Source organism: Pleurodeles waltl, chromosome 5 (assembly GCF_031143425.1).
Source record: "Pleurodeles waltl isolate 20211129_DDA chromosome 5, aPleWal1.hap1.20221129, whole genome shotgun sequence".
Taxonomy (NCBI): domain Eukaryota; kingdom Metazoa; phylum Chordata; class Amphibia; order Caudata; family Salamandridae; genus Pleurodeles; species Pleurodeles waltl.
In genome coordinates, this window is record NC_090444.1 from 351147414 (window position 1) to 351174105 (window position 26692).

At 48.7% G+C, this 26692-nt stretch overlaps 1 protein-coding gene across 2 annotated transcripts in view; it reads left to right on the forward strand.

Moving 5' to 3' along the window:
* The window catches only part of KIF16B (kinesin family member 16B), a 1953564-nt gene that overhangs the window by 1205255 nt on the left and 721617 nt on the right, over positions 1–26692 (forward strand). For both annotated transcript variants that reach the window (XM_069234094.1, XM_069234093.1), the window contains exon 20: positions 5034–5192. In XM_069234094.1, the coding sequence (XP_069090195.1) occupies positions 5034–5192 (159 nt within the window). The remainder of the gene's footprint in view (positions 1–5033; positions 5193–26692) is intronic.

Consider the following 26692-nt stretch of genomic DNA (forward strand, 5'->3'; position numbering starts at 1 on the left):
GCACCCTATACATAGTCCAGCCAACCCTTAGGGATAATGAGTAGGTGTCCGGATAGCAAAAGTTCTCTAGGGGTAGCTGAGGCGAGCAGCTGAAGCGTATCTAGGAGGAATATAAAGCACTTGCAATACCACAGTAGTCAGGCAATAACTCAATGGCAAGAAAGAACCATACAAGTGTTGCAAAAATAAAGGATACTTTATCACGCACTACTACTAGACTAGCATTTGTATATCTCTCTTTGAAGATATCTACACAAACTATATACACAAAGTAACCAATAGAAATAGCATAAAATATACAGGACCCCATGGGAGGGCCAAAACATATACTAAGAAAGTGGAATGTGAAATATTGAGCCGAACCCAGATAAGTATGGTAGTTAGCTAGGGGCTGGGGTAAATAGAAATACCAGAGTTAAGTACGGTAAGTGCCCCCAGCGACCAGGTGCAAGGTAGTTACCCACCCAGTAGTCCCATAGTCTAGCAAAGAGAGTAGTGGTTGGAGTTTGTGAAATTCAAGACCCTTCCCAGTGGACCCCGAGGAAACCAGCAGACAAGAGGAAGGATGGAGAGTGCACCTACCCCAGGTTACCCAGAAGACAGGAGTACCTACACGAGGCTCTCGTATGCAGAGAGTAGAAGGGACTCTCTGAAGTCAGTGGAAACCTCGGATTTTCCAGCTGCTGTCATGACCCGTGGGCCAGGCTGGGGGAACCCAGGAATGGATTCCGGATGTGGAGGACCTGTAAAGGAAGTGGACCAAGTCCAACACTCTTGGAGATGCTCAGGTGGTGCAGGTGGCAATGCCCACCCTCCTAGAGGTGACGTTCCTGCAAGTCGGTGGAAGAAGAATTCCATCGGTGGGGTCCAGGAGTTGCAGAAGATCACAGGAGTTGCCTACGAGCTGTCGCTCAATGGTCAGTGACCAGCTAGATCACCAACAAGCACTGGCAAATGAAAGCAGGAGCTGAAGAATTATTTGCAACGTTTTGGTGACCAACAAGGAGCAGGAGACTCTACCCAGGAGGGGCAGTCAGTGCTGGCCATCAGCATGCAGCAAAGCCAGCAGAAATCAATAGAGTCCCCATCAGTGACCCACATGCAATGGATACAGGAAGTCACAAGGAGGTCTCAGCAGCATGAAAAAAATAGAAGTCCCACTTCACAGGAGATATAGGACAGTGGCTAATCTTTGATTTGCAGAGTGCTGGAGGCTGGGGCTTCTTGGTCCCTGGAGATCTCCTGAAGGAAGAGTGAGCAAGCTTTGCAAGTGAAACAGTTGCGGTCCACAGGGGTTGCAGTCCAGTGGCAGGAGCAGGGGTCCACAGTCTCCTAAGTTGGTTAGATGACAAGCAGGACCCAGAGGAAGCCACAGTCTCACCATCTGTGAGGCAGAGCCTATCACTGTTCTTGGAACAGCAGACCTCACCAGCCGGTCAACATTGTCCAGAATCCTTCACTCCAAAGGAGATTCCTTCGTGCTTCCAGGTGCAAACAGAGTCCCTGAGACCCTGGATGTTGCAGAATTCTTGCAGGATCTGGGGAAACAATGTTGCAGTGGGAGCCTTCCCACCAGAAGCAGACGTGTTTCGGATACAAAGCAGACCAGAAGCAGTTCCAGAGACCAGGAGCAGAAGGTGTCTTTCACGGAGTTCCTTGGAGAGTCTTGCTCAACGAATCTGAGGACCCACCCTACAGGGAAGCCCTTAAGTAACCCTAAAAGGGGGTTGGTCACTCTCTGAAGTGACCCACATATCAGAGGAGCTCACGGACGTCATTTACCTGGCCTACCATATCATATGCACCCAGGGGCCTCTGCCCATCTTGTTTCCAAAATAGCACAATCATGTGGCCACTTGGCAGAGCTCTGTGCACCTCCCTAGGTGAGGAGCTGGACCGGGGGATGGTAACTCCCCTGGCCTTTGTGTAGTTTCGCGTCAGAGCGGGAACAGGAGATTCCTGAACTGGTGCAAACCGGATTATGCAATTAGGGCACCAAATGTGCCCTTCAAAGCAGTCTGGTGGCACCCACCCTAGCCCTTAGACACCTAATAGACAGGGGATGTTGTCACACCTCTCCCCTTCAGACAATCCTTTGTTCTGCCTCTCCGGTCTGAGCCAGGCTCACCAGCAGGAGGACAGAACAGTGTCTGGGGTCCGCAGTAGTGTGGGTTGGCAGCTAGTCCCCATACGGGTGCACAGGCAGAACTGGGTTGGGGATCCTCTAAGGAACCCCCAGAGAACATGCTGTCACGCAACTAACACTGGAATCAGTGTTGTTGCATGATTCCAACATGTTTGTTATGAAACATGCCTAGGTTCAGAGAACCCCTTATGTAGTTGGACCACTGGTGTTGACCAGTGTCCACTACATACCTTAAGATGGCTTTTCTGCACTTACAGAGTCCAGGAATTGGCCTGGGATCTGTAGGGGCATCCTGCTCATGCAGGGGTACCCTCACACTTAGGGACATGCACCCTGCCCCTGGGCTGAAGGACCTACCAGAGGGATGACATATAGGGGGTCATTACGACCCTGGCAGCCGGCGGTAAGGTGGCGGTAACACCGCCAATAGGCTGGCGGTGTTCCGCCAGCAATTATGACCGTGGCGGAATTGCCACGGCCATACCGCCGGCCCCTCCAATATCCTGCCAGGATTCTGCCTGGCGGTCATAATCCCCAGGGCAGCAGTGCAAGCACCGCTGCCCTGGGGATTATGAGTCCCCGACCGCCAGCCTGTCCGTGGTGGTAAACACCGCCATTGAAAGGCTGGCAGTAAGGGGACTTGGGGTGCCCCTGGGGGGCCCTGCACTGCCCATGCACTTGGCATGGGCAGGTCTGGGGCCCCCAGGCATAGCCCCGTCGCGCAATTCACTGCCCGAATTTCGGGCAGTGAAATGCGCGACGGGTGCTACTGCACCCACTGCACATCAGCATTGCCGCCGGCTCTATTACGAGCCGGCAGCAATGTTGATGTGACATTTCTGCTGGGCCAGCGGACGGTAACACTGTTACCGTCCGCTGGCCCAGCAGAAATCTCATAATAGGGAGCCAGGAATACCGCCGGCAATGGCAGTATTCTGTCTCCTGCGGCCTTGGAGGTCTTTTTGCAAGACCGCTGAGGTCGTAATGACCCCCCTAGTGTCTAAGTGCAGAGACCAGGTTCAGTGTTGAAAGGATGCATGCACTATTTCAGGCAGGCTGGAATGGCAGGCATGTAGACACAGTTTTACGTGGGCTCCCATGGGTGGCACAATACATGCTGCAGCCCATGTGGGACCCCTGGTGTACCAGTGCCCTGGATATCTAAGTACCATGTACTAGGGACTTACATAGGTGCACCAGTATGCCAATTATGGGTGTAAAAAGTTTACGAGCAACCAAATTTAGATGAGAGAGCAGAGATACTGGGGCCCTGATTAGCGGGATCCCAGTAAACTACAGTCTAAACACACTGACATCAGGCAAATAGTGGGGTTCACTATGCTAGAAAGATGGCACTTTCCTACACCCCCAGTCCAACACGACCACAATCAATGAGACATGCCTATATCGTATTCCACAACCATGATAGATGTTTGCCTATGTTAAGGAACGTAATCAGCATTTGGGATCCAGACATAGGTACAGTTGGGGTTCTCAGGTCCCATTGCAATTTTATGATTTTGCACATTATCTTTTAACAATTGCAATCATTCTGGAGTGAGTACATTGTGAGCTCTATGCATTATTTCGGCATAAATACACAAAGTCCTTCTAATGCCAAGTTACAATAATTGAACTTGGGTCAAGACGTGGGTTTCAAAAGCCTAACATTAGATTTTGCAAATGATAATATGGATATGCTTTTTGTTCTACTCAGTTGTGTGGTAGAATGAAATCCATGAGAATATGAGCAGTTGGTAGAGAAAGCCATGTAGTTCCTTTCCTCTGGCAGGTGTGGACATATCTGGCTGACACTTCTTCGAGGGTAAATGCACATTTTTTAACTGCTACGTAGAGCTAACTACTTCTAATTCTTGCACTTCTTCAGATAGTGACCGGAACCTATATACATGCAGCTATTAATCTAAAATACGATCTGAACGAATTGTTGTGCAAGCAGGTTAGTATAATGTGGTTACATGCTAAAAATTCAAGAAAGCCCAAGAGATTGTAATTCATCAATTATGTACCTTTGGCCAGGGAAGCATCCTTTTATTAAATAACAAAAGAGTTTTTGCTTATTTCTCACCAGTGATTCAGTATTGTAATTTTAAATGTACTTATTAATTGGAAGTGTAAAATCAGTTCATTAGCAGTATGGTGGTTTAGTGGAATAGGAAAGGTTTTTCAAAATTAATGGAAAGTGAAAAAACTAAATGAATGTTGTTATGTACAGATGTGAAGATCTGAACTTTTTCAAGACTGATTGAGTGGTACTGGGGTAATAAAGGATGACAGGTTTCGCAAAAATAGCCCGATTTCATCATTTGAAATATAATGTAACTTTTAGTCCAGATCATGCTCAGTATGGAGTAGTAGATCTAGTTTTTTAACTTTTTGACTTTTTCAACATTTAAGTGAGGAGTTACCCAATCATCTACTGCGTGCTAGAAATGTGTTGCAGTTAGTCCTAATTGTAAGATAAACAAATACCTAAGAACCAGATGGAGAGCCCATGTGTATACTCTTGAGATACTCACATGGCAAAATGATATCAAGCACTATTATAAACTCTGAAAATGTGTTTATCCTAGCTAAAATTTTACATCATTTTAATTTTACTTAAAAACCTGGTGGAGGTTGTGGTAAGAAGACAGTGATTATTTTCAACTGCTCTGAAATTTATAGCCACTGAATAATCTTAATTTCCTGAAGAGATTACTGTTTGTGATTATCTTACTAGCTTCTTATGAAAGGAGTGAAATTTCAGTTGGATGTGTAAAATGTGATCTTATCTGATCACTGTGCAGCTGAAGTACTAGTATCAGTTTTGATATAACCCCTTTATAACATATGTTGATATTGAACCATGTGGCATTTTTTGCAGGCTATCCCAAGAAATACAGCAGCTGAAACAGAAGATATGTGAAGGCGATGCTGTTCAAAAAGGTCATCTTGGAATGCTGGAAGATAAACCTTTTCACGCATGTTCACCAAACAGCCCAACTAAATCACATCCTCCTCTTCATCCATTGATTGATGACAGGTATTGAACAAATGTTCTGTCTTTTAATAAGTCTTTTATTGTGAAAGGTGGGTATGAATTGTACATTAATAGACCCAGCTTCTTTCGGTAGAGAAATCAGCCTAATGTGTAGTGTGCTTGAAACCACAGAAGGCTCACTCGTAGATATTGTCCCACTTGAAATGTAGCGATATTGGAGGCTGGCCCTCTATGCAGTGTGCAAAACCAAGCACACTGTGCAGAGGGTTCAGGCAACCACACGTTCGTTTCCAGAGGTAAAAATTAGACCACCTAATGCTCCAATTTTTAAGGTAGCTGGTTGAGCAGTTAGGCTAATCCAGGAGATGTGCCAAGTATTTGCTGTACTCACAAATCTAATCATGCACCACACACACTCAATGAATAACTTGAGACCAGAATTTATAAAAATACTTCAGACTTTTATATACATTTTAAGACCAAGATCTTTAGAATACGTTAAGTACTTTTCAAGTTATGACTTTTTAAAGTTTTGGTAAAGTTAGTCTTTCTGTGCGTAATTACACACCATTGGAATCAATAGGCAGTCACTTTAAAAAATGCATAAAAAATTGCATGGTTGAGTTACCAGTCTCTTCTTTTGCAGGGTGGTCGCAGCAGTCGGTTGGCACACTGTGCCAACTGGAGAGTCTCGGACAGCTCCCGGTTCCTGCGGGGGCAGTGTTGGAGAGGTTCTTGGCACAAGGCCATCTGGAGGGGCCACTTGGAAAAGGAGCTTGTTTGCAGATTTAAAGATGGTGCCCTGGGGCCTCTTGGGCTGCTGAGGTCTCAAGGGGTTGGGGACCTGGGGCACACAGCAGATCCTGCGATTCAATGCCCAGGGCGGCCAGCTGCAGGGTGTTTTGAAGGTCTGGGGAGTTTTGGATGCTGTGCGCAATGGAGTCCACTGGAGCTGGGAGTGGGTCTCTTTGCGGGAGGCTTACAGGACAATGGGGGCACTTTGGTCGGCGGTCTGGGGTGTTCCTGAAGTCCCTCTACTGGGGCTTCCTCCTGATCCTTTTTCAGCTCTGGGGGAGCTGGTTTTCTACTGGTCCGACGTCAGCTGACCAGTACCCAGGGTATTGCTGTATCTCGGCCACTAGAGGGTGCAGTGCCACCAGCTTGGCACAAATGCGGGTCTTTTGGGTGGTCGTCGGTGTGTTTTCGGGTCCGGCTGTGACTTCCGGTCACGGAGATATCACCAATTCAGTGAAGTGACCTTCACTGGTTTGTTGGTCCTTTGCAGGTTTCTTGTGTTTCCTGAGTGGAGTCTCCACTCAGGAGGGCAATTTAGGCTATTTACGAAGCCTGGAGGTCCTCTGGGACTTTTGAGGTCGGTCCAGTGGTCAGCTCCTCCGCAGTGGCGATTGTTGGGACTCTGGTGCAGCACGCAGGGGCCTTGGAGCCACTTCTGGTTCAGCAGGTCCTCGGTTCTCTTCCTTGTGGGTTCTTTGGTGCTGTCTTCTTTCTTCCTTTTCAGTCTATCTTCCTGGTCAAGGGGAGCCTACTAAATACTGAATTCAGTGGATGTTTTAGGGGGAACCTGATAGTGTCCAATGGGACACTTAACCTTGGGTGGCTACTCCCCCTGCAGTGACCACTTCCTGTGGGAAGGGTCACTTCCCTAAACCTGATTAGCTATTTTCTTCCATTCCAAGATGGAGAAAAATTAGATAGAGGGTCCACTTTGCATGCAACCCCTTAGGGGTGGCGCATGCTCAATGAGGCCACTCCTCCTACCCTTTGTCTGGTTTCCTGCCTTTGTTCCCGCCCAAAGCAGGGGTTTGCAAGGGGGAAGCCTTCTGCTGCTAGCAGCAGGCCTGGGGGCTTGAGTTTCAGGGGCTGTAGCCCTTTGAAGCTCACCCCAAGTGTGTTGTACATTCCTGAGGGAGGGGGTGTTTGCTCCCCCGCCCAGGAAGGGCATTGTCTTACAAACCAGAGAGCCATGGCTCTCCCCCAGAGAGTCTGTAGTGGCAGGCTGGACGGAACTAGTCAGCAACTATGCCAGTTAGGGTTAGCTTTTGCATGGGGCACCTCTAAGGTGGCCCCTGGGTACCTTTAGGGTTAAATCCAACACTGGTAGCAGTTTGAATTTATTATTCTGAGTTGTTTGATACAGTGGGTGCAGAGTAGCCGTCATGTAACTAGGAAATTCGTGTTTGACCAGTGCCCAGTACATGTATGTAAAATGGCAGCTCTGTTCACTCACTATGTCTTGAGTTTGTTAAGGACACAGTGGGGGCATATTGCATATGCAGCTATGCCCTCACACATAGTATGGTGCACCCTGCCTTAGGGTTGGAAGGCCTGCCAGAGGGGTGACTTACTCATAATATATGCAGTGTAGGGTGGACAGTGCACGCAGAGGGTATGCCATGTCGAGTTTGACTTTTTAGGTTTTCCCCAGTACCCTCAGCCTGCAATGGCAGTGCTGGATGCATCTGGGTGCAGGACCCTTGCGGGTGGCACAATCAGTGCTGCTTCCCTCAGGGGTCTACTCTTACTATCTCTTGCCCTGGATACTGGGGTACCCATTTACTAGGGACTTATTGGAATAATTAAGAGTGTATCCAATTGTGCCAAGTATCACAACAGATTTAGGGAAAGAGCTCTGGCCCAGGCAACCGGATTAGCAGGGGCCCTGGGCACTACCAACTTCTAGAACACATCAACATAAGGCAAAAAGTGGGGGCTAACGATGCAAAAAGAGGCCTCTTCTCACAAGCGATTGTCCAAATATTCCATTGCAACGCCCAACGTTTGATGCGTTGCACTACTAATGCCACAGTCGCACGGAGCATATATCGTAATATGTAAAACTAAAGTTTTAAAGTATTTTATAGCTCTTACATTGTTTTACCTAGACTTTTTTATTTCAGCATATATATTTTCGCTCTTCAAAAGTTGATATATCTGATAGAGACTTCTAGGTGCAGATTCCTTACCCAGACATCAGACTGGATCTGGAAGATTATCATAAACGGTACAGCTATGCGCTGTTATGTGGCGTCAGTTGACTCTGCGTTCATTGCTGACGTCGTCTGCACTGGATATGTTGTTGCGGGACCTATTTAGGCACCACCCAGGCTCTCTGACGTTAGTTCTTTTCTTTCCACACCACCAACACCCACAAACTCTGATCTGAAGAGAGCGAATGCTCAATCAATTTTTGACTGGCTTATTTTTGACTTTTGTCAACTTATTTTGAGTTTCAACTCCTAGTGAATTAAGGATGTCCTCCAGAAAGACTGGCTTCAAGCCCTGCGGATCCTATCATTGGGCAATGTCTGTGACTGAGCCGCACATCGTGTGTTTTTGGTGCCTGGAGCGCGACCACGACCCAACGTCATGCTCCAAGGCAGTGCATTTGAAGGCTTTGAGGGAGCGGCCCCTGAAGCTGATGGTTGCCCGGCGCTTGACTCTGAGCAAGTCGAGATCTTGATCGAGAGGAAGGTCCTTGGATCATGCGCAGAGTCCTCCATTTACATCATCCCACTCCAAGTCCTCGTTCTGCGTAACTTGTGCCGGGTTTGACTCTGTGCTTCCCCGAGCTTCCAGGAGCAAGAGCGACCCCTGCTGAACTCTGAGTTTTACGAGGCCATGCACCTCAGGTTTTGGGCATCCTGAAGCCGCTGGAGCACCTTTGGGCCCTGCGGAGTCAGAGGGGGCCCCTTTGGGTTCTGCCCCAGTAGCTTCAGGCTCAGGGATGCAGTCCTGGGTCAGGACTGGCACCGGTCACACCACTGCAACCTTCCCTGATGCCAATCCTGATGCAGACGCTCCTGGCACTGTCCACGGGTGGTGCCATCCACATTGTGATCCCCGACTCTGACACGGAATCCGATGGGTGCCGTACAACGCCAACTTCGCTGCCTGTAGGAGCCCTGCCTCATAGATCGGATCCTGGGCCCTTTTACTATGGATTAGCCTGTGGGATGAATGGAAAATGTTGCTGGACCCTTTAGCATACCAGTCCCATAGATCATGGACTGGTGTGAAGACTTGGATAAGGCCAGCAGACTGGATACTTCTCCAGATACTGCCATGCTTTCTCCCCCTACCGTGGCTACGGAAGAGGGAGCTTCTTATGCTGTGGTGGAGAGGAGGCCAAATGAGGTCCTGGAACTTCAGCTACCTTTGGTGGCTGTTAAGATTAGTCTCTTCACAGAGGTGCTGCAACCAAGAGCTTCCATCTGGCAACCCCTGCTCCTGTTCAATGAGGCCCTCACTGATGTCCTACTGGGTATCTGGTCCAAACCCAGCACAGGAGCTTCTGTGAACAGGACAATTGCCCACTGCCATCGTCCCGCACCTTGCGACCCAAGTTTCTTGACACAAGACCCCTTGGTGGCCCAAGCCTCTATTTCCAAGAGCACGTACCCTTCCGCTCCCCTAAATAGGGAATCCAAAAGGTTGGACTCACTTGGGGAGAGGTTGTTTTCTTCCACCAGCCTTGCTTTGCAGTCTCTGAACACCACGTGCCTTTTGGGCTGTTATTCCTACATGCTGTGGGAACGGTTGCACAAGTGCTGCCACAGGTTCCGGAGGAGGCCTGGGCTGGAATCTCCCAGGATGTTGCTGATAGAGGTGTGTGGCAAAGTTCACAATTTGTTGTGGGCTGGATACGACTGACTCACTAGGCAGAGCTGTTTGGTTGACAGTGGCTGTGGACGTCTGGTTTCTCAGGAGATGTCCAAGCTTCCTTGATGGACATGCCCTTTAATGGCACCTGTCTCTTCGGAGAAAATGCGGATTTAGTGCTCAAGAGTTTCAAGGATTCTTGGGCTACAACCAGGTCCTTGGGCCTCACAGCTGCCCCTCATCCCCCTCACTCTGCCTGTCACCCCTTTTGTGGCTACAGAGGGTGCCTCCAACCGTGCCGCTCATGCTGCTCAGCCTCTGTGTGGGCAGGGATACGGGGTCCACCGACCTAGTAGATCAGGTGGCCAGCAGTCTGGATAGTCCACCCTCCTCCCCCCTGATTTTCCATCTCCTGCTCTAATGGCAGTCCATGATGTCAGACAAGTGGGTTTTGCAGGGGCTGCTACCTCCCCTGCGAGACTGCCCCTCCATCCATGCCACCATCCTACGATCAGATGATGGAGGATCATTTGTCCCTTCCCCGGGAGGAAGCTACGTCTCTTTGGCCAACTGAGCCATAGAGAGGGTTCCCGTGACAGAAGTAGGCTGTGGTTGCTATTCCTGCTATTTTCTAGTTCCCAAGAAGGACAAAGATCTCCGCCTTATCCTAGACCTTTGGTCCCGTAATCTCTTTCTCGAGAAGGAGAACTTGAAGATGCTCACATTGACTCAATTTATCTGTCCTGGACCCAAGTAACTGGATGGTAGCGTTGGACTTGCAATAAGATGCTTATTTTCATATCCCCGTCTTGCTTGCCACAGACGTTACTTGCGGCTCGCGGTAGACAACAAGCACTTTCAGTTCACAGTGCACCCCTTTGATCTTACCAGTGCCCATCGGGTGTTCACGAACCGGATGTTGGTGGTTGCAGCTCGTCTGCAAAGATCAGGGGTTTCAGTCTTCCCCTCAAAAACTGATTTTTGAAGACGGGTTCACCCTCAGGCTGTCGTCTACGGCTGACCCCCTGCATTCACTGTGGTTCATTATAAATGTGCCAAAGTCACTGTCCTAGACACAGTGCAGTTTCGGGCTTATCGTCCTGAGCAGCAGGTCAGGGCTATTCAGGCTATGATACTAATGTTTCAGCCTCCATCCTCAATTTCTGTAAGAATGACTCTGGGGCTGCTGGCATATGCTGAAGTAGCATCAGGGGACTCTCTCCAACATGGTCCAGATCTTAGCGGGAACTGCGAACAGTCTGCAGTGGCAGTTAACAAACCGTGATTTGGTCAGAGGCAGATCCCTCTCCCTTCCCCAACCAGCTGTGACAGTAATAACAGATGCATCACTCCTGGGATGGGGTGACCATGTGTGAGAGTTGGTCTGTAGAGGCATCTGGTCTCTGGCAGAAACCGGAATCCTCATCAACCTGTTGGAGCTCCGTGCGACCTGGCTGGCATTGGAAGCCTGTTTACCTTCTGTCAAGGGAAAGATGGTCCAGGTGTCTACAGACAACACCACTGCCATGTCGTACTGCAACAAACAGGACGGGTGGGGTCATTGACTCAGTCAAAATGTTCTGTGCCTCTGGACGTGGTTGAAACAGTATGGTATATCCCTAGTGGTCCAACATCTGGTGGGATCTCTGAATGCCACAGTGGAAGAACTAAGCCGAAAATGCCTAGCGGATCTTGAATGACGTCTCCATGCAGAAGTGGCGCATGGTCTCTTTCAGCAATGGGAGGAGCCTTGGTTAGATCCGTTCGCCTCCGCAGAGCACACGCAGTGTCATCAGTTTTGTGCTTTGGAGTTTCCAAGGTGACAATCGCTTGGAGACGCTTTTTGTCTCAAGTCAGACTCAGGCCTCCTGTGCACCTTTCCACCAGTACCACTTCTACCCAGAGTTCTCAAGTAGATCAAGAACGGCTGAGCCCAAGTAATCCTTGTGAATCTCGACGGGTTACAGAGAGTCTGGTATCCCAAGCATCTGAGCATATCCATCCATCCTCCGATCAGGCTGCCCCTTTGGGTAATCTTCTGTTGCAGCAGCAGGGGTGGGTTCTGCACCTGAACCTGTCCACTCTCCACCTTCTTGCATGGAGATAGAGCAGCAACAGTTGACAGCCTTTGACCTTCCTCTTGAAGTCTGTAACAGAATCTTGGCAGCCATGCATCCCTACCAAAATGGTATACCCCTGTCATTGGAAGAAATTTGTGGCACAGTGCACAAACAAGTTTGTTGACCCCCCTTTCTGGCCTTCTCGCTGAGGTCCAGTTTTTCAACCTTTCCCTGGCTAAGCAGAGGCTCTGCCCCTTAAAGGATATTTGTCTGCTATTTCTGCTGTTTTGAAGTTGCCTGATCAACCTTCTTTGTTTGTCCCCTACTGTACATAGGTTTCTTAAAGGTTTTACTTGTCTTTCCTACTTTCCCATTCATTATGCACCAATGGAATCTGAATTTAGTTTTGACCTTTCTGATGTGCGCTCCTTTTGAGCCTCTCCACAATTGTCCTCTTAGACTTCTCACTTTGACAACACCCTTCTTTGTGGTCATTACATCTGTCCGCAAGGTGAGTGAGCTGTGGCATTGTCATTTAAGCCACCCTACCTTTCTGTCTATTCTGACAGAGTGGTGCTTCACCATAGTACCTCTTTTCTGTCAGAAGTGGTTACTCCCTTCCATGTAGGCCAATCCATGACATTGTCTACTTTTTATGCATCTCCATTTCCTTCTAAGAAAGAGTAGAGACTCCCCCATCGGAACCCAAAAATAGCGTTGGCATTCTACCTTGATCGTACAAGGTAGAATAGTTCCAGGTGGATGACCAACTTGTTGTTGGGTACGTCGGTGCGAAGAAAGATTGGACAGTACAGGAGTGGACCATCTCCAGGTGGGTCGTACTCTGCATTAAAATCTGCTACTCACTAACCACAAAGCAACCCCCTGAGAGTTTGCGTGCTCAATCTGCTGAAGCTAAAGCTGCGAACACTGCATTAGCACACAGATTTCCAGTCCTTGACATCTGTGAGGAGGCAAAGTGAGCATCTCTGCACACATTTACCATGCGCTACTGCCTGCCGATTCAGTCCTGTAGGACTTTCTAGTATGAACTTGGGTCACAGATCACTCCAAGAATGGTATTGCTCAAGTATCTCTTCAAAGATATGGAGTCTCTATCAGATGAACGAGTTACCTACCTTCAGTAACGCTTTGTCTTGTAGAGACAATATCTAGCTGCAGATTCTTTAGCAGCCCACCCATCCCCCCCACTCGGCAAATTGATTTCTAGGGACATGGACTCCCCTTTCAGGGTTTTAGATTTGACGCACCAATAGTCCGTTTCTTCATGGCTCAGCACTTCTGGCGTGGAATGAAACTGACATCAGTGCTCTGGTGTGGCGCCTGTAAATGACCCGCAACGTCATATCTGGCATGGATGCTGCTGCCAACAGTCATATAGCTGATCGATGCTACCAAACAGTACGCAGGCGTACTGCTTACCACAATCATCTGGATCCAGTCTGACGCCTGGGGAGAATTCAAAAGTAAGGAATCTGCAGGTAGATATTATCTTTAACAGATAAGGTGTTACTGAAGGAAAGTATTCTTTAAATCTTTTTTTTCTGCAGGCATTACATTGTCTTCCCTCTTCTCCACTAATCAGTGCATATGCAAAATAATTTACCTCTCATGTGTGACTTGTGAGCTGCAGTGTCTGTAAAGCTTCTCTCATTGTTTGACATCACATTTTGCCATCCACACATACCCTAAAGATCTATCCCTGTCTGTTTGTGATGCATAGACGTATGTGTTTTTTCTGTGCCAGGAATTTAATGTCCTTAGAGAGCCAATGGGATCCTGCAGTGGCTCTGAGAAGTAAGTGGATATCCTATCAGATATTACATGCAAGAATTAGACTTTTTTGCCACTTGAGGAACTATTGATCTTTGCTGAGATTTCATAGAGAACAACATCTTCTGCAGTACTAGTAGCTATCCTCACAGATGCTAATTTGAAAGTAGGAGGTAGTGCCACTGTCATTTACTGTTTCGCAATCTGGACTGCTAGCATAAAAACGCAGCTTTATCTTGTGAATATTTAAAAAGCAAAATAGACAGATTGCGAGTTGGAAAGCAACAAAAAGCTACATTTGTCAATGTTTTTGAGGTATACTTGTTATGTTATGTGTATTCGTATATTGTGCAACTCACCCGGGAGGGTATTATATAGCTGAAGCAGGAGCTATATAGGCCCATCCAGGATAGTGGTAGGGGAAGAGCCGGGTCTTTAGATTCTGCAGAATTCAAGAACTGAGAAGGAGGCTCTGATGTGCAGGGACATGTCTAACCATGCTTTAAGATGATCTTGTTCTCTACTGGGAGTATCAGGAGGCGTAAATAGGAGTCCAGCTGATTGGAGGTTTGTGAGGTTTATGAGGTTGTTGAGGTATGTGGAGCCAAATTTGTCTAGGGCTTTTTATATGCTCATGAGGAGTTTAAAGAGTGCTCCTTTGTTAAATGGGAACCAGTTGTGCTTTTTGAGGTTTCGGGTGATCTGAGTGCTGGGTGGGAGGTTGAGGGTGAGAATGGCTGCAGAGTTTTGTATGATCTGGTGGCTTCTGGTAATTTGAGAGTTGATCCCAGCATAGTCTACTTTGGCGTAGTCTAGTTTGCTGGTGATGAGGTTTTGGGTGACAGTTCTGTAAGTCTTGGTGGAAAGCTATTTGAAGATCATCCTGAGCTTCTTGAGTGAGTAAAAGCAGACAATGGAGACTGCATTCACTTTACCGGTCATGGTGAGTTGGTTGAGGATTACTGTTCTGAGGGTGACTGACAGGCCGCCTGTCAGGAAGAACCAAATCCAGCCTAGTGCAGGACCTTGAATGCCGACTTAGTGCTGTCATTGGATAAGGATGGGATGGGAGATGGTGTTGAAGGCTGAGGAAGGATCAGTAGAATGAGGGCCACAATGTCGCGCTGTTCATGGTCATTCAGATTGTCACCTATGGAGTCTACGAGGGTGGTCTTGGTGCTGTGGTTGTGCCAGAATCTGGAGTGAGTAATGTAAAAGAGGTGGTTGTCAGTGAGATGGGTGGCTAGGTATTTGCTTATCACCTTTTTCATTAATTTTGATGGATAGAGTAGCAGGTAGGTAGGCCAGTAGTTGACTTGGCCCCCCTCTCACTCCTACCAACCACGTGCGTAACCTTGGCACTATCCTGGACACTCACCATGAAGCAACAGATCAACAGTGTCTCATCTGCCTGCTCCACATCCTCTGCAATATCTTCCTATGAATCCCTATGTCCACTAGGAAGACAGTCACCTAGGTCCTCATCTCTAGCTGTCTCGACTACGGCAACGCACTTTATGCCGGAAGCACTGAGCAGCACATGAACCACCTCCCAGATCATCCAGAACACTGCAGCAAGACTCGTCCTCAACCTCCCCAGAAGCAGCAGCATCACTCCCTACGTCTCTGCCCTCCACTGGCTTCCCGTCCAGCAAAGGTGCCACTTCAAGCTCCTCACACACACCTACAAGACCCTCCATGATGCTGGACCAGTCTAAAACAACAATCGCATCACATTCCACCAACCTTTCAGAGAACTCCGCTCAGCCAACCTCCCTCTGGCCTATTGTCTCTCCATCCATCCCAAATGCTTTGGAGGCAGTTCCTTCTCTCACCTCGCCACCAAGTCCTGGAATGACTTCCGCCTCCACAGCACTCCTCCCATTCCCTGATGGACTTCAGAAAGCAGCTGAAGATTTGGCTCTTTGGCCTTCATCACCAGTCAGCCAAGGCTTGCAGTTCCCCCAAGAGCCTAGAGATCCCCCGACCCCTGGAGTACTAATTCCTGTGATTGATCAGTTGACTAGTGTCATTGTGTCTTGTACAATATGTCAACTCTTTAAATGAGTGAACTCCAGGCAGTTTCAGTACAACCATCCTACACCACCTTTTTCCTGGACCATTTGCTGTGCAGCAGTGGCGCACATATGTAACTCCCCTATGGGATTCCTGGGGCAGTGTGGAGTCTGCATTGAGCTGCTTGATGCCACCTAGTGGTGCATGAGAGAACTGCTATGGAGAAAGTTTTCTGGATCCGTTCTTGTGCTCCGGGAGTATTCTGAGGTGAGGAATCTGTGGTTAGAGTATTCAGTAAAAAGAGTGTTACTGCAGGTAAGCAACTTGTGCAGCAGGAATCCTACATGTACTTTAACAAGGCATACTAATAAAGATTGGTGCAGAGAACCAGCCGGTATGCCATGGCCAGACACTGCTTGACCCTCTTTTGTCACTCAGTAAGGCCCTACCTGATGCACTCTGTGTCCCTTTGGCTAAACTTTGTATTAGCCTTTTTGTTAATCATCATGTCGCCATAGACTGCTTTCGATTTTTTTTTTTAACTCTGCATCCAACTCCAGAGTGTTTGGTGGTGCAAGCGCCCACCAAAAATGTGAACCATAAAGCCTTTCCAACCCCTCCAGTCAGAGTGTGAAAACATATCGAAGCATTAAGTGAGAAGATGTTTTTGTTGGTCAGCCTTTCCCTGAGGTCAATCAGTGCCAGTTACCTCCAGGATCGCTACAACCATGCACTCTTGGACATGGTTAGAGAGGTCCTACTTGCCGTTCCTTTTCGACCCACTGCATCTGCTGCCTACATCAGAGCAGCATTTGGAGGGCCAACTGTCTATTTTGCACCTGTCGGTACAGGCTGTTTTGTCAAAGAAGCCAATAGAAGGTGCTGGCCTTGAAAGTAGAGACTGCATGTTATTCCCACTACCTTCTTGTGCTGAAGAAGAAAGGATGCCTCATCATATTTTGGAACTTCACCCTCTCTCTGGCTTCCTGCCAAAAGACAAATTCATGATGCTCACCCTGGCCCAGCTTCTTTATAAAGGCTTTCTTTCACTGGAACAATCCTGGATACAATGTGCCTTTGAGTCTTCCGTCTGGATCACCAAGTCCACAACATTAGAGCTAAGATCCTGATGTTTCAGCCTCTCTCCGAGGTCTCAATGAGAATGGCTCTGAGGCTCCTTGGTCTACTGACCTCCTGCATCTTGCTCACCAAGCATGCCAGATAGCATATGCAAGCACTACAATGGGATCTGAAGTCTCAATGGGCCCAAACCCAGGGAAACCTGTCGTATTCTACCCAGGTTACAGAAGAGATGACAAAACATCTGCTGTGGTGGCTACTTGACCGTAGTTGGACCAGCTGCAGACTCCTCTCCCTGCCTCACCCAGAGTTGACTGTGTTGACTGACATGTCATTACTGGATTGAGGGGGAAGTCTGGGCGATGTGATAATCAGAGGACTCTGTTCTCTGGTGGAGACCCACCTCCACTTCAGATTTGCTGGTGTTGCAGGCAGTTGTCTTGGCGTTGAAGGCCTTTCTGTCATCCATCAAAGAATAGCTGCTGCAGGTTCTCACCGACAGCACTACCCAATGTGCTACTGCAACAAGAAGGGCAGGTTGGAGTTCTGGGATCTGTGGCAAGGGGCTCTGCTCTTCTGCAACTGGCTGGTCGTCACAGCATTTTCCTTGTCATGAATCAGTTGACAGGATCTTTCTTTAAACACCAGGACGGGCTAACTCAGCCAGCAATGACCTAGGGGATCACGAATGGCAGCTACACCAGGAAATGGCACAGGGTGTCTTCCAGCAATGAAGAGAGCCGTGGCTCAATCTGTTTGCTACTGCTGAGAACCCTCAGTATCAGCACTTATGCATGTTTGAGTTCCCAAGAAGGCTCTCTCTACATTGAAGCACCGGACTCCTATGCCTTCCCTCCAGATTGGGTCAAGAGCGTGAGGCACCTGGAACTTCTGGGCTGGAGCATCGGGAGGACCTTCTTTTGCAGCAGCAAGGCAGTTTTGCACCCATGTTTAAACAGTCTGCAACTCCACATGTGAAGACTGAGCAGTGGCAGTTTATCTCCTTTGATCTACCTTCCGGTCTTTGATGAAGTCTTGATGTGATCATGGGAGGCAGGTACCCTTTCAAGAAATCTGTGTGCACCTGGTGTTTGGATAAATTGTGGCTTGATGCATGACCCATGAGCTGAACCCGTTGCAAGCAAAAAAGGCAGATGTCTTGTTGTTAGTTTTATCTTTATCCCAGCAAGAACTTGCAGTGGCACTGTAAAGGTTAGTTGTCTTCTCTCTTAAACGTTTTACGTTTGCCAGACCACCTATCCTTGATCAAATCACCGGTCGTGATTCCTAAAGGTTTACAACATAGGTTTCTGCAAAGTCCTCTGTAATGTAGTATTGGGACTTAAGTTTGATTCTCACTTTTCTAATGTGTATCCCTTTCAAGCCAATGCACAGTTGTAATTTATGCCTCCTGAGCTTGAAATCAGTCTTTCTGGTTGCGATAACATTAATATGACGCATGGGTGACCATTAAAGTCTCTTGGACCAGCTGCTTCATACTAGTTTTTCCTGGGCAAACTGCTGTTAAGAACTGTGGCTGTGTTCTTGTTGAAGGTAGTTACACCTTTTCATGTCAGACAAGCTGTAACTCTCTTGACCTTCTTTGCTCCACTACATTCCTCGAAAGAGGATGAGCATTTCCAACTTATGTTCCCCCCAAAAGAGTGCTGAGCTTTAATGTTGAACACACCAAGGAACATCAGTAGATGATCAACTCTTTGTGGGGTTCTCTGGAGAAAAGAAAGGCAAGGACCATATAACAATGGCTAGTCCTCTGTATTAAGATCTGCTACACATTGGCTAAGAAGCAGTTTCCAGAAGGTTTGAGAGCTCATTCCAAAAGATCTATTGCTGCTTCCTCTGCGCTGGCATGTGGAGAGCCTCTCAAGGATAACTGCCAGTCTGCTATGTGGGTATCAGTGCACACCTTCACGAAGCACTATTGACTCTACAGTTAAGTCCATTGGTACGGACATTTGGATGTTTGGTCCTGCAGGACTGTCTGATTTGAGTAATTCCACGGCCACACCACCTTGGGAAGTACTGCTTTGGTATCTGGTTACAAGGTGTGGGATCGCAGTTTGAAGTATTCATCAGAAGAGCAACTTGCTTACCTTTGGTAACGCTCTTTCTGGGGGATACTCTATCTAACCCTAGATTCCTTAAGGCCCTCCTACCGCCTCGTTTTGTGGTATGGTTTCCTTTTCCATCAAAAAAGGTCCCAATTTAGGAATCTGCACACTGTCCTTCCAGTTTGCTAATGGGCTCCTCTTTTGAAGGCACAGACAAGGTTACGAAACAAACTGACATCAACGCGCAGAGGTGGAGCTTATATGTGGCTTTACTTGTCGCTTCTGGAGCGGAACATAGTTCGCCTAAAGTCACACAATGCCACCTACTGGTGCACAGAAGCAGTGCTTTTTGAGTTTTCAGATCCAGTCTAGCGCCAGTAGATACTCACAAGGTGAGAAATAGGCAGTTACCTAGGGTAACCGCCCAAAATAGAATTACAGAAGGTAAGCATCTTGTTCTTTTGGTCCGTGGTCTTGAGGGTGACCTGAAAATGGCATTTTGGAAGATGTTATGCCCTTATGATGAGGCTACTTTAAAATAACAAAATTTCCCAATTTCAAGACCTCTGACCCTGCATCCTTGAAGGCAGGTCGCTTCCTCCTCACCACTGCTCCGGTAAGTGCTGCCTTTGTTTTGGGCTTGTCTGGGCTTGTTTGGGCTTCTTGGCTTCTCCTCTCCCGGAAGGCCCCGCCCCCTCCCTCCTCCTCTGAGCTCTTCCCGCTCCCTACTCCTGCTGCCCCCACACTCCCATTGGAGGTTTCCCTCCCTCTTCCCAGCTGCCACTCCATCCCACCTCCCCCCTTGTGCCGGCCGCAGCGCGGACGCGCCGATGGCGCGCCAAAGGCAAGCCTGTCCGTGCCAAGACCACACCCAGCGCCAGACCCCCTGGCCAACACGCCTCCTGCGCCACCGAACACCTTTACACTGCCAACGAACTCCACGCCCTTAATCCAGGACGCTCCTCCATCTGCTTTCAGTCCGCACCGACGTGCACCAAAGGACCCTTCTTCTGCAAAGCCTGCAATTTCACCTGCAACCTAACCTCCAAACTCCAAATCAAAACAGACAACCGCCTAAGATGCATCCTACTTAACACCCGCTCCGTCCACAAACATGCAATTGAACTCTGGGACCTCCTGACCACATACTCGCCCGACGTCGCATTCCTCACTGAAACCTGGATGAATTCAGCCTCGGAACCAGACGTACCCATAGCCATACTAGAAAACTACAGGATCAACAGAAGGGACCGAATCAACAGACCAGGAGGAGGAATCGCCATAGTCCACAAAAAACACCATAAGAGTCGCCACCAACTCCCACGACACCATCAACTCTGCCGAGCACCTCCACTTCAAAATCCACATCAACGCCAACAACACACTCAGAGGAACACTGGTCTACAGACCCCCTGGACCCAGACCGCAGTTCTGCAACGACATCGTCGACGCCATCAGCTCCCAAGCCCGCACCTCAACAGACTACATCCTCCTCGGTGACCTAAACTTCCACCTAGAAAATAACAACGATATCAACACCACCAACCTAATCGACAACCTCGCCAACTTTGGCCTCAAGCAACTCGTCACTACGCCCACCCACTCCACAGGCCACACACTCAACCCCATCTTCTCAGCCAGCAACCACGTCTCGTTCAGCCACACCACCGAACTCAGCTGGACAGACCACCGCTGCATCCACTTCTCCTACCAGAAACCAGTCACTCACCACCACCGCACATAACCCCCCCTGACGCAACTGGAGCAGAATATCAACGGCTCAACTGATCTCCAGTCTTGCCCGGGCCCCACCCCCTGGGACCCCGGACCCTAACACAGCCACCACCAACCTGCATCGCTGGATAGAAGATTGCGCCAACACCCTTGCACTGCTCAAAAAAAAAAAAAACACCTCCCACAGAATCAAGGCCAGCTTGTTCACCCCAGAACTACAGGAATCCAAACGGCTATGTTGCAGCATGGAAACAACCTGGCACCTTGACCCTACCAACTCCAACCACATCGCTTTCAAGGATGCCCTACGCAAACATCACCAACTGATCCGCACCACCAAAAGGACCCACTTCAAAAACTGCATCAACGCCAACGCTCACAACAGTAAATAGCTCTTCAGCATCGTCAATGAGCTCTCCACCCCCAGGACCTGCTCCAACGAACCCCCGCCATCACAGGAGTTCTGCAACCCACTTCCATCGAAAGATAGAAGAAATCCACAATAGCTTCAAACCCCAGACCCACCAGCTGACTACAAACACCCAAGAACCCAACGCTCCAAGCAACACACACCTCCTCCTCACCTGGACCCCCGTCAACATAGAGGACACCGCACCTCCATGGCCTCCATCCACTCTGGATCACCATCGGACCCCTGCCCACACCATATCTTCAATAAGGCAAACATCATTATCGCCCCCCACCTCTGCAAAATCATCAACAGCTCCTTCGAGTCAGCCACCTTCCCAGAAAGATGGAAGCACGCATAAATCAACGCCCTGCTGAAGAAACCAAAGGCAGATCCAGACGACCCCAAGAACTACCGGCCGATCTCCCTCCTCCCCTTCCCAGCCAAGGTCATCGAAAAAATCGTAAACAGCCAACTATCCCGGTTCCTGGAAGACAGCAAGGTACTCAACACCTCCTAACCCGGATTCCATAGAAACCACAGCACCAAGACTGCACTCATTGCTGCCACAGACGACATTAGGACCATGCTCGATGAAGGAGAAACAGCAGCACTCATCCTCCTGGACCTCTCCGTAGCCTTTGACACGGTATGTCATCACACTCTCCGCACACGCCTCCACAACGCTGGAATCCGCAACAAGGCACTCGACTGGATCTTGTCATTTCTCTCAGGCAGAACCCAGCGAGTCCGCCTCCCACTGTTCCTGTCAGAAGCCTCCAGAATCATCTGTGGCGTTCCCCAAGGATCTTCGCTCAGTCCCACGCTCTTCAACTTTTACATGGCCCCCCTCGCCAACATCGCACAAACCCACCACATCAACATAGTTTCCTACGCAGACGACACTCAGCTCATCCTCTCCCTCACGAAAGACCCTACAACTGCAAAGAAAAACCTCCACAACTGACTTCACGCCACCGCCAGCTGGATGGAATCTAGCCACCTCAAGTTAAACACAGACAAGACAGAAATCCTCATCTTTGGCACCAACCCCTCAACTTGGAATGACTCCTGGTGGCCCACCTCCCTAGGAACTGCGCCCTCACCCACCACCCAAGCTCGCAACATTGGCTTCATCTTGGACTCCACACTCAGCATGACTCAGCAGGTCAATGCCATCTCCTCTTCCTGCTACAACACTCTCCGCATGCTCCGCAAAATCTTCAAGTGGATTCCCGTTGAAACCAGGAAAACTGTCACCCACGCCCTGGTCAGCAGCCTTGGACTACGGAAACGCCCTATATGCAGGAATAACAACCAAACTCCTAACAAAGCTGCAAAGAATCCAGAACGCATTCGCCCACCTCATTCTGGACATCCCACGCCGCAACCACATTTCCCCCCACCTCAGAGACCTTCACTGGCTACCAGTATCAAAGGGGATCACCTTCAAACTCCTCATCCACGCACACAAGGCCCTCCATGACACAGGCCAAGCCTACCTCAACGACAGACTCACCTTCCACACCCCCACCCGCAATCTTCGCTCCGCCAGCCTCGCCCTCGCCTCCATCCGCTGCACCACTGCCGGAGGAAGATACTTCTCTCACCTAGCCGCCAAGACCTGGAACTCCCTACCGCTCCACCTTTGCCAGACCCAGGACCTCTTGACATTCAGGAAACGCCTCAAGACATGGCTTTACGACCAGTAGCTCCCCCGCGCTTTGAGACCCTAACGGGGGATTAGTGCGCTCTATAAATCCCTGATTGATAGAAATTCATGAGAATTATCATGAATTCAATCAGCAATGAAAAGCTTTTAATATTCTTGTATGTCTAGTGCCAAGGCTTCTAATGCCTGCAAGAATCCTTATATTTCTCCCGTAGAGGAACTTCATTATTAATCATAGCACTCCATTGTCCTGCTCAATAGTGCACTTGTTTTTGTGTTTTTTTTTGTTTTTTTATACAAAGAATACATAGAACATATATTTAGGCTTTTATTTTTAGTGCAGCTTACGAAATAATTTATTGGTCAGTTTTCTGACCTGTACTTTAAAATAAAAGAAATAAACTTAAAAAAAAAAAAAACCTGAAAACTCTTTCACAAACCTTTTTTAAAAGTAAGGGTTGGAGATGGAGACAATGTAGCTTAAAAAGGATGAAGCCTGAAAGCGAAGGAAGACTTAGCTGCTCCTTTAAAGAATAGCTTACCACCAGTATAACATCATGCCCGGGAGGTGGCATTTGAGATAGTTTTTTTTCTGGCTCATGCTGACAGAATCTTGGAGCACTGAGTTCAACCTTAAACCTTTTTGACTTAGAAATATATACAAACATTTAAGAACACCTTTGCTAGAAATCATTAAAGACCAGCATTTTTTTCTGTTTCCTGACAGAAAAAAAGTATTTTCCCTTCAGAAAATGCAATCCCTTTTTTTGAAGTGTCCCTAGTGTGGAAGAAAGGCAGGCCAAACAGACCCTTGTTCAGTCTGTACTGTGTGGCTTCCTGAGTCTTATTGTTCAAACTCCTGCAAAGTATGCAGAATATATCATGGAACACTAAAGGAGGGGAGAATATAAGGCTAGATGGCCTTTGAGAGGATAAACATAGGTGAGAAGAAACATCAAGAAGACTCACTTTCAAGGCCCACCCCCAGCCCTGCAGAGGCATCCAGGAAAAGATAAGAAAAGAAAAAGACAAATCTGATTTACACTGAAATTCATGATATTGAGGACAGAGTCTTTCACTATTGATTAACTGATTCAACATCTAGAAAGGTAGACCATCGTCGAGGACAAGAAGGTTGACTTCAGAGATTGTCTAATTGTTGAGGAGACATTCATCATCGAGGGACTCCTCTTCAAGAAGGGCATTTCATCTTTCTGCAGTGTGTGTCCACAAGCTTAAAAAGAGGAGGCTTTGACATACTCTTGATTCAGATTATTTCAAGACATATTCCTTTATCAGGGAGCTATATCCAACAGTGATCCTTTATTCTAGTTCCACTCAGTCACCTCACTGTGGAGTGTCACCTCTTACTCCTCTGATGCTACCTATGCCTCCAATAATTTCCTCTTCCTTCCAAGCCTGTGCCACCTATGGCTTCTCTGCTTGTGCTACCTCCACCAGCTGTTCCACAGCTCCCAAATGAGTCTGTGATGCTTAGTAAAAATATCATCTAAAGGCAGGTCCAGAACACACAGAGGATATTCTAGAAATGCAAGCACACATGGCACTGGTGCTATCTGTAGGAAAGTACCCTATTTTTGGTATGGTTACCTCCCCACATTGTGCCTGCTGTTAGTGTGCTTTGACTGTTTTCACTGGGATCCTGCTAACCAGGACCCCAGTGATTGTGCTCTCTCCCTTCAAATTTGGTTACTTAGGACATTTGTGCACTCCACAATTGGCATACTGGTGTGCCCTTGTAAGTCCCTAGTATATGGTACCTAGGTACCCAGGCTATTGGGACACCAGGGGTCTCGTTATGGCTGAAGCAGGTATTATGCCATCGTTGGGAGCTCATACAAAATGTGTCTGCAGGCCTGCCATTGCAGCCTGCATGAAAAGGTGCATGCACCCCTTCACCACAGATCACTTCACCATGTCACTTTAAGTCACCCCTATGTTAGGACCTCCTAGCCTAGAGGGCAGGATGCAGGTCCCTGTGTGTGAGGGCACCCCTGCATGAGCAGAGGTAACCTTACAAACTCCAGTTCCATTGCACTGGGCTTCATGAGTGCGGGGAAGCCATTTTACCCGTGTGCCGGACACAGGTCACAACATGTGTCCAACTACATAATGGTAACTCCGAAGCTGGGCATGCTTGGTATCAAACATGTTGGAATCATACCCCAAATCTTTTGCCAGTATTGGTTGTATGATACCATGCAGTCTGGGGGTTCCTAAGAGGACCCCCTCAGTATTGCTCCTACCAGTCTTCTAGGGTTTTCCAGGCAGCCCACGCCGCTGCACCCCGCGCCGCTGCACCCCTCAGACATGTTTCCTCCCTCCTGCTGCTTGACTAGCTCAGGCAGGGGAACGCAGAAGAAAAGATTTCCTGTGGTAGAGGGAGGAAACACCCCCTCTCCCTTGGAAATAGGTGTTACAAGGTTTGGGAGGGGTAGCCTGCCCAAGCCTCCAGTTTGCTTTGAAGGGTACATTTGGTGCCCTCCTTGCATAAACCGGTTTGCACCAATCCAGGGACCCCCAGTCCCTGCTCTGGTGTGAAACTGGACAAAGAAAAGGGGGGTGACCACTCCCCTGTCCATCACCACCCCACGGGTGGTGCCCAGAGCTCCTCCAGGTGGCCAGTCGATTCTTCATCTTGAAACCAAGATGTGCAGAGGCCCCTGAGACCATCTGAGTGGTTAGGTCAGGCAGGTGGCATCAGAGATCCCTCCTGATAGGTGGTCACCATGCAAGGTGACCAAAACCCCTTTCAGTACTATTTAAGGTCTCTCTTAAGGGTGGGTCCCCAGATTTGACATGTAAGACTCCATCATTACTCCTCTGCATTGTTTACTTATACTTCTGGCCACTGGAGCCGCAACTGGATGCTTCAGGAACCTACAAGACTGCAACTCTTGAGACGACCTCGCCTTGCAACTTTGTTTTCCCAGCTCCTTCCAGCAACTGCAACATTTCCCCAGCTGTGCATCCTCTGGGGTTGGCAAGACTTCAGCTGCACCAAGAAGCAAGAAGGAATCTCCCTTAGGAGTGAAGGATTCGCTCTCCTCCAGCTGCAGGTACCAACTGCAACGATATCCAGCTGCGTGGATCTGCACTCCTCTGGAACTGCGTGGATCCTGCATCACAGGTGGCCGTCCAGAGTCCTCGCCTTGGTCGTCTCTGCCCACTGTTCAACTTGGGAGACAGTGAGCCCTCACCTCTCCTTGCAGGACAGTACCCCTGTGCACCGCGATGTTTGCAGCAACCAGGGCTTGTTATCTCCTGCTCCACAGGATCTTCAGGCTCGAGTAGCCCCAGACAGCACCACTTCATCCTTCCAAGGACAGTGTCCTCTCTGCTGCTCCAGCGACATGGAACTCCTCTCTTGGTGTGCTGATTGGGCCTCGCTGCAACTTACTGTGCCTGCTGTCAGTGGGGGTTGTGACTGCTTTTGCTGGCTCTCCCGACTGCTGAGGGTCAGCCTGGACTCCTCTCCAAGAGTCGAGTCCCCCGGACCTTGCTGGTCCTCTTCAGCTTTGCAACTCTTCTTTTGCCTGCTCTTGCATTTGCCAAGGCTTGTTGGCGGTTCTCCTAACCACTGACCATCTGTGACCCTACGTGGGACATCATGTGCACCATGCCAGGGACTCCTCTGCAGCTCCTGGGCTCCACACTGGTCCTCTTCTTTCCACGTCGACCCGGATCTTCATCTACAGAAGAGTGGTAGTGGCCCCGACTGGACACTCCATTGTGGTCTGGACTTTGTCCCCTTCTTTTGCATGTCCTCTTCTTCCCGAATCCAACTTTGATTCCCTCTGGTCTGGTCCTGTTCTTGCACAATCCATTTCCTGAGTCCTCTCGTTAGTCCTTGGGAAAACCAGGTACTTACTGCTGCTCTCCTGGTCATTGAGGATCACTAAGGTATTCACCTCTTGGGGACCCGAGTTCTCTCAGCTCCCCTCTAACTATTCCATACCTTTGGGCGGGGGACTTCAGTTCGCATTCTACTATTTTAGTATATGGTTTGACCTGCCCCTAGGGCCCTCACTATTTTCTACAGTTCTTGCCAATGCTTGTTGTTT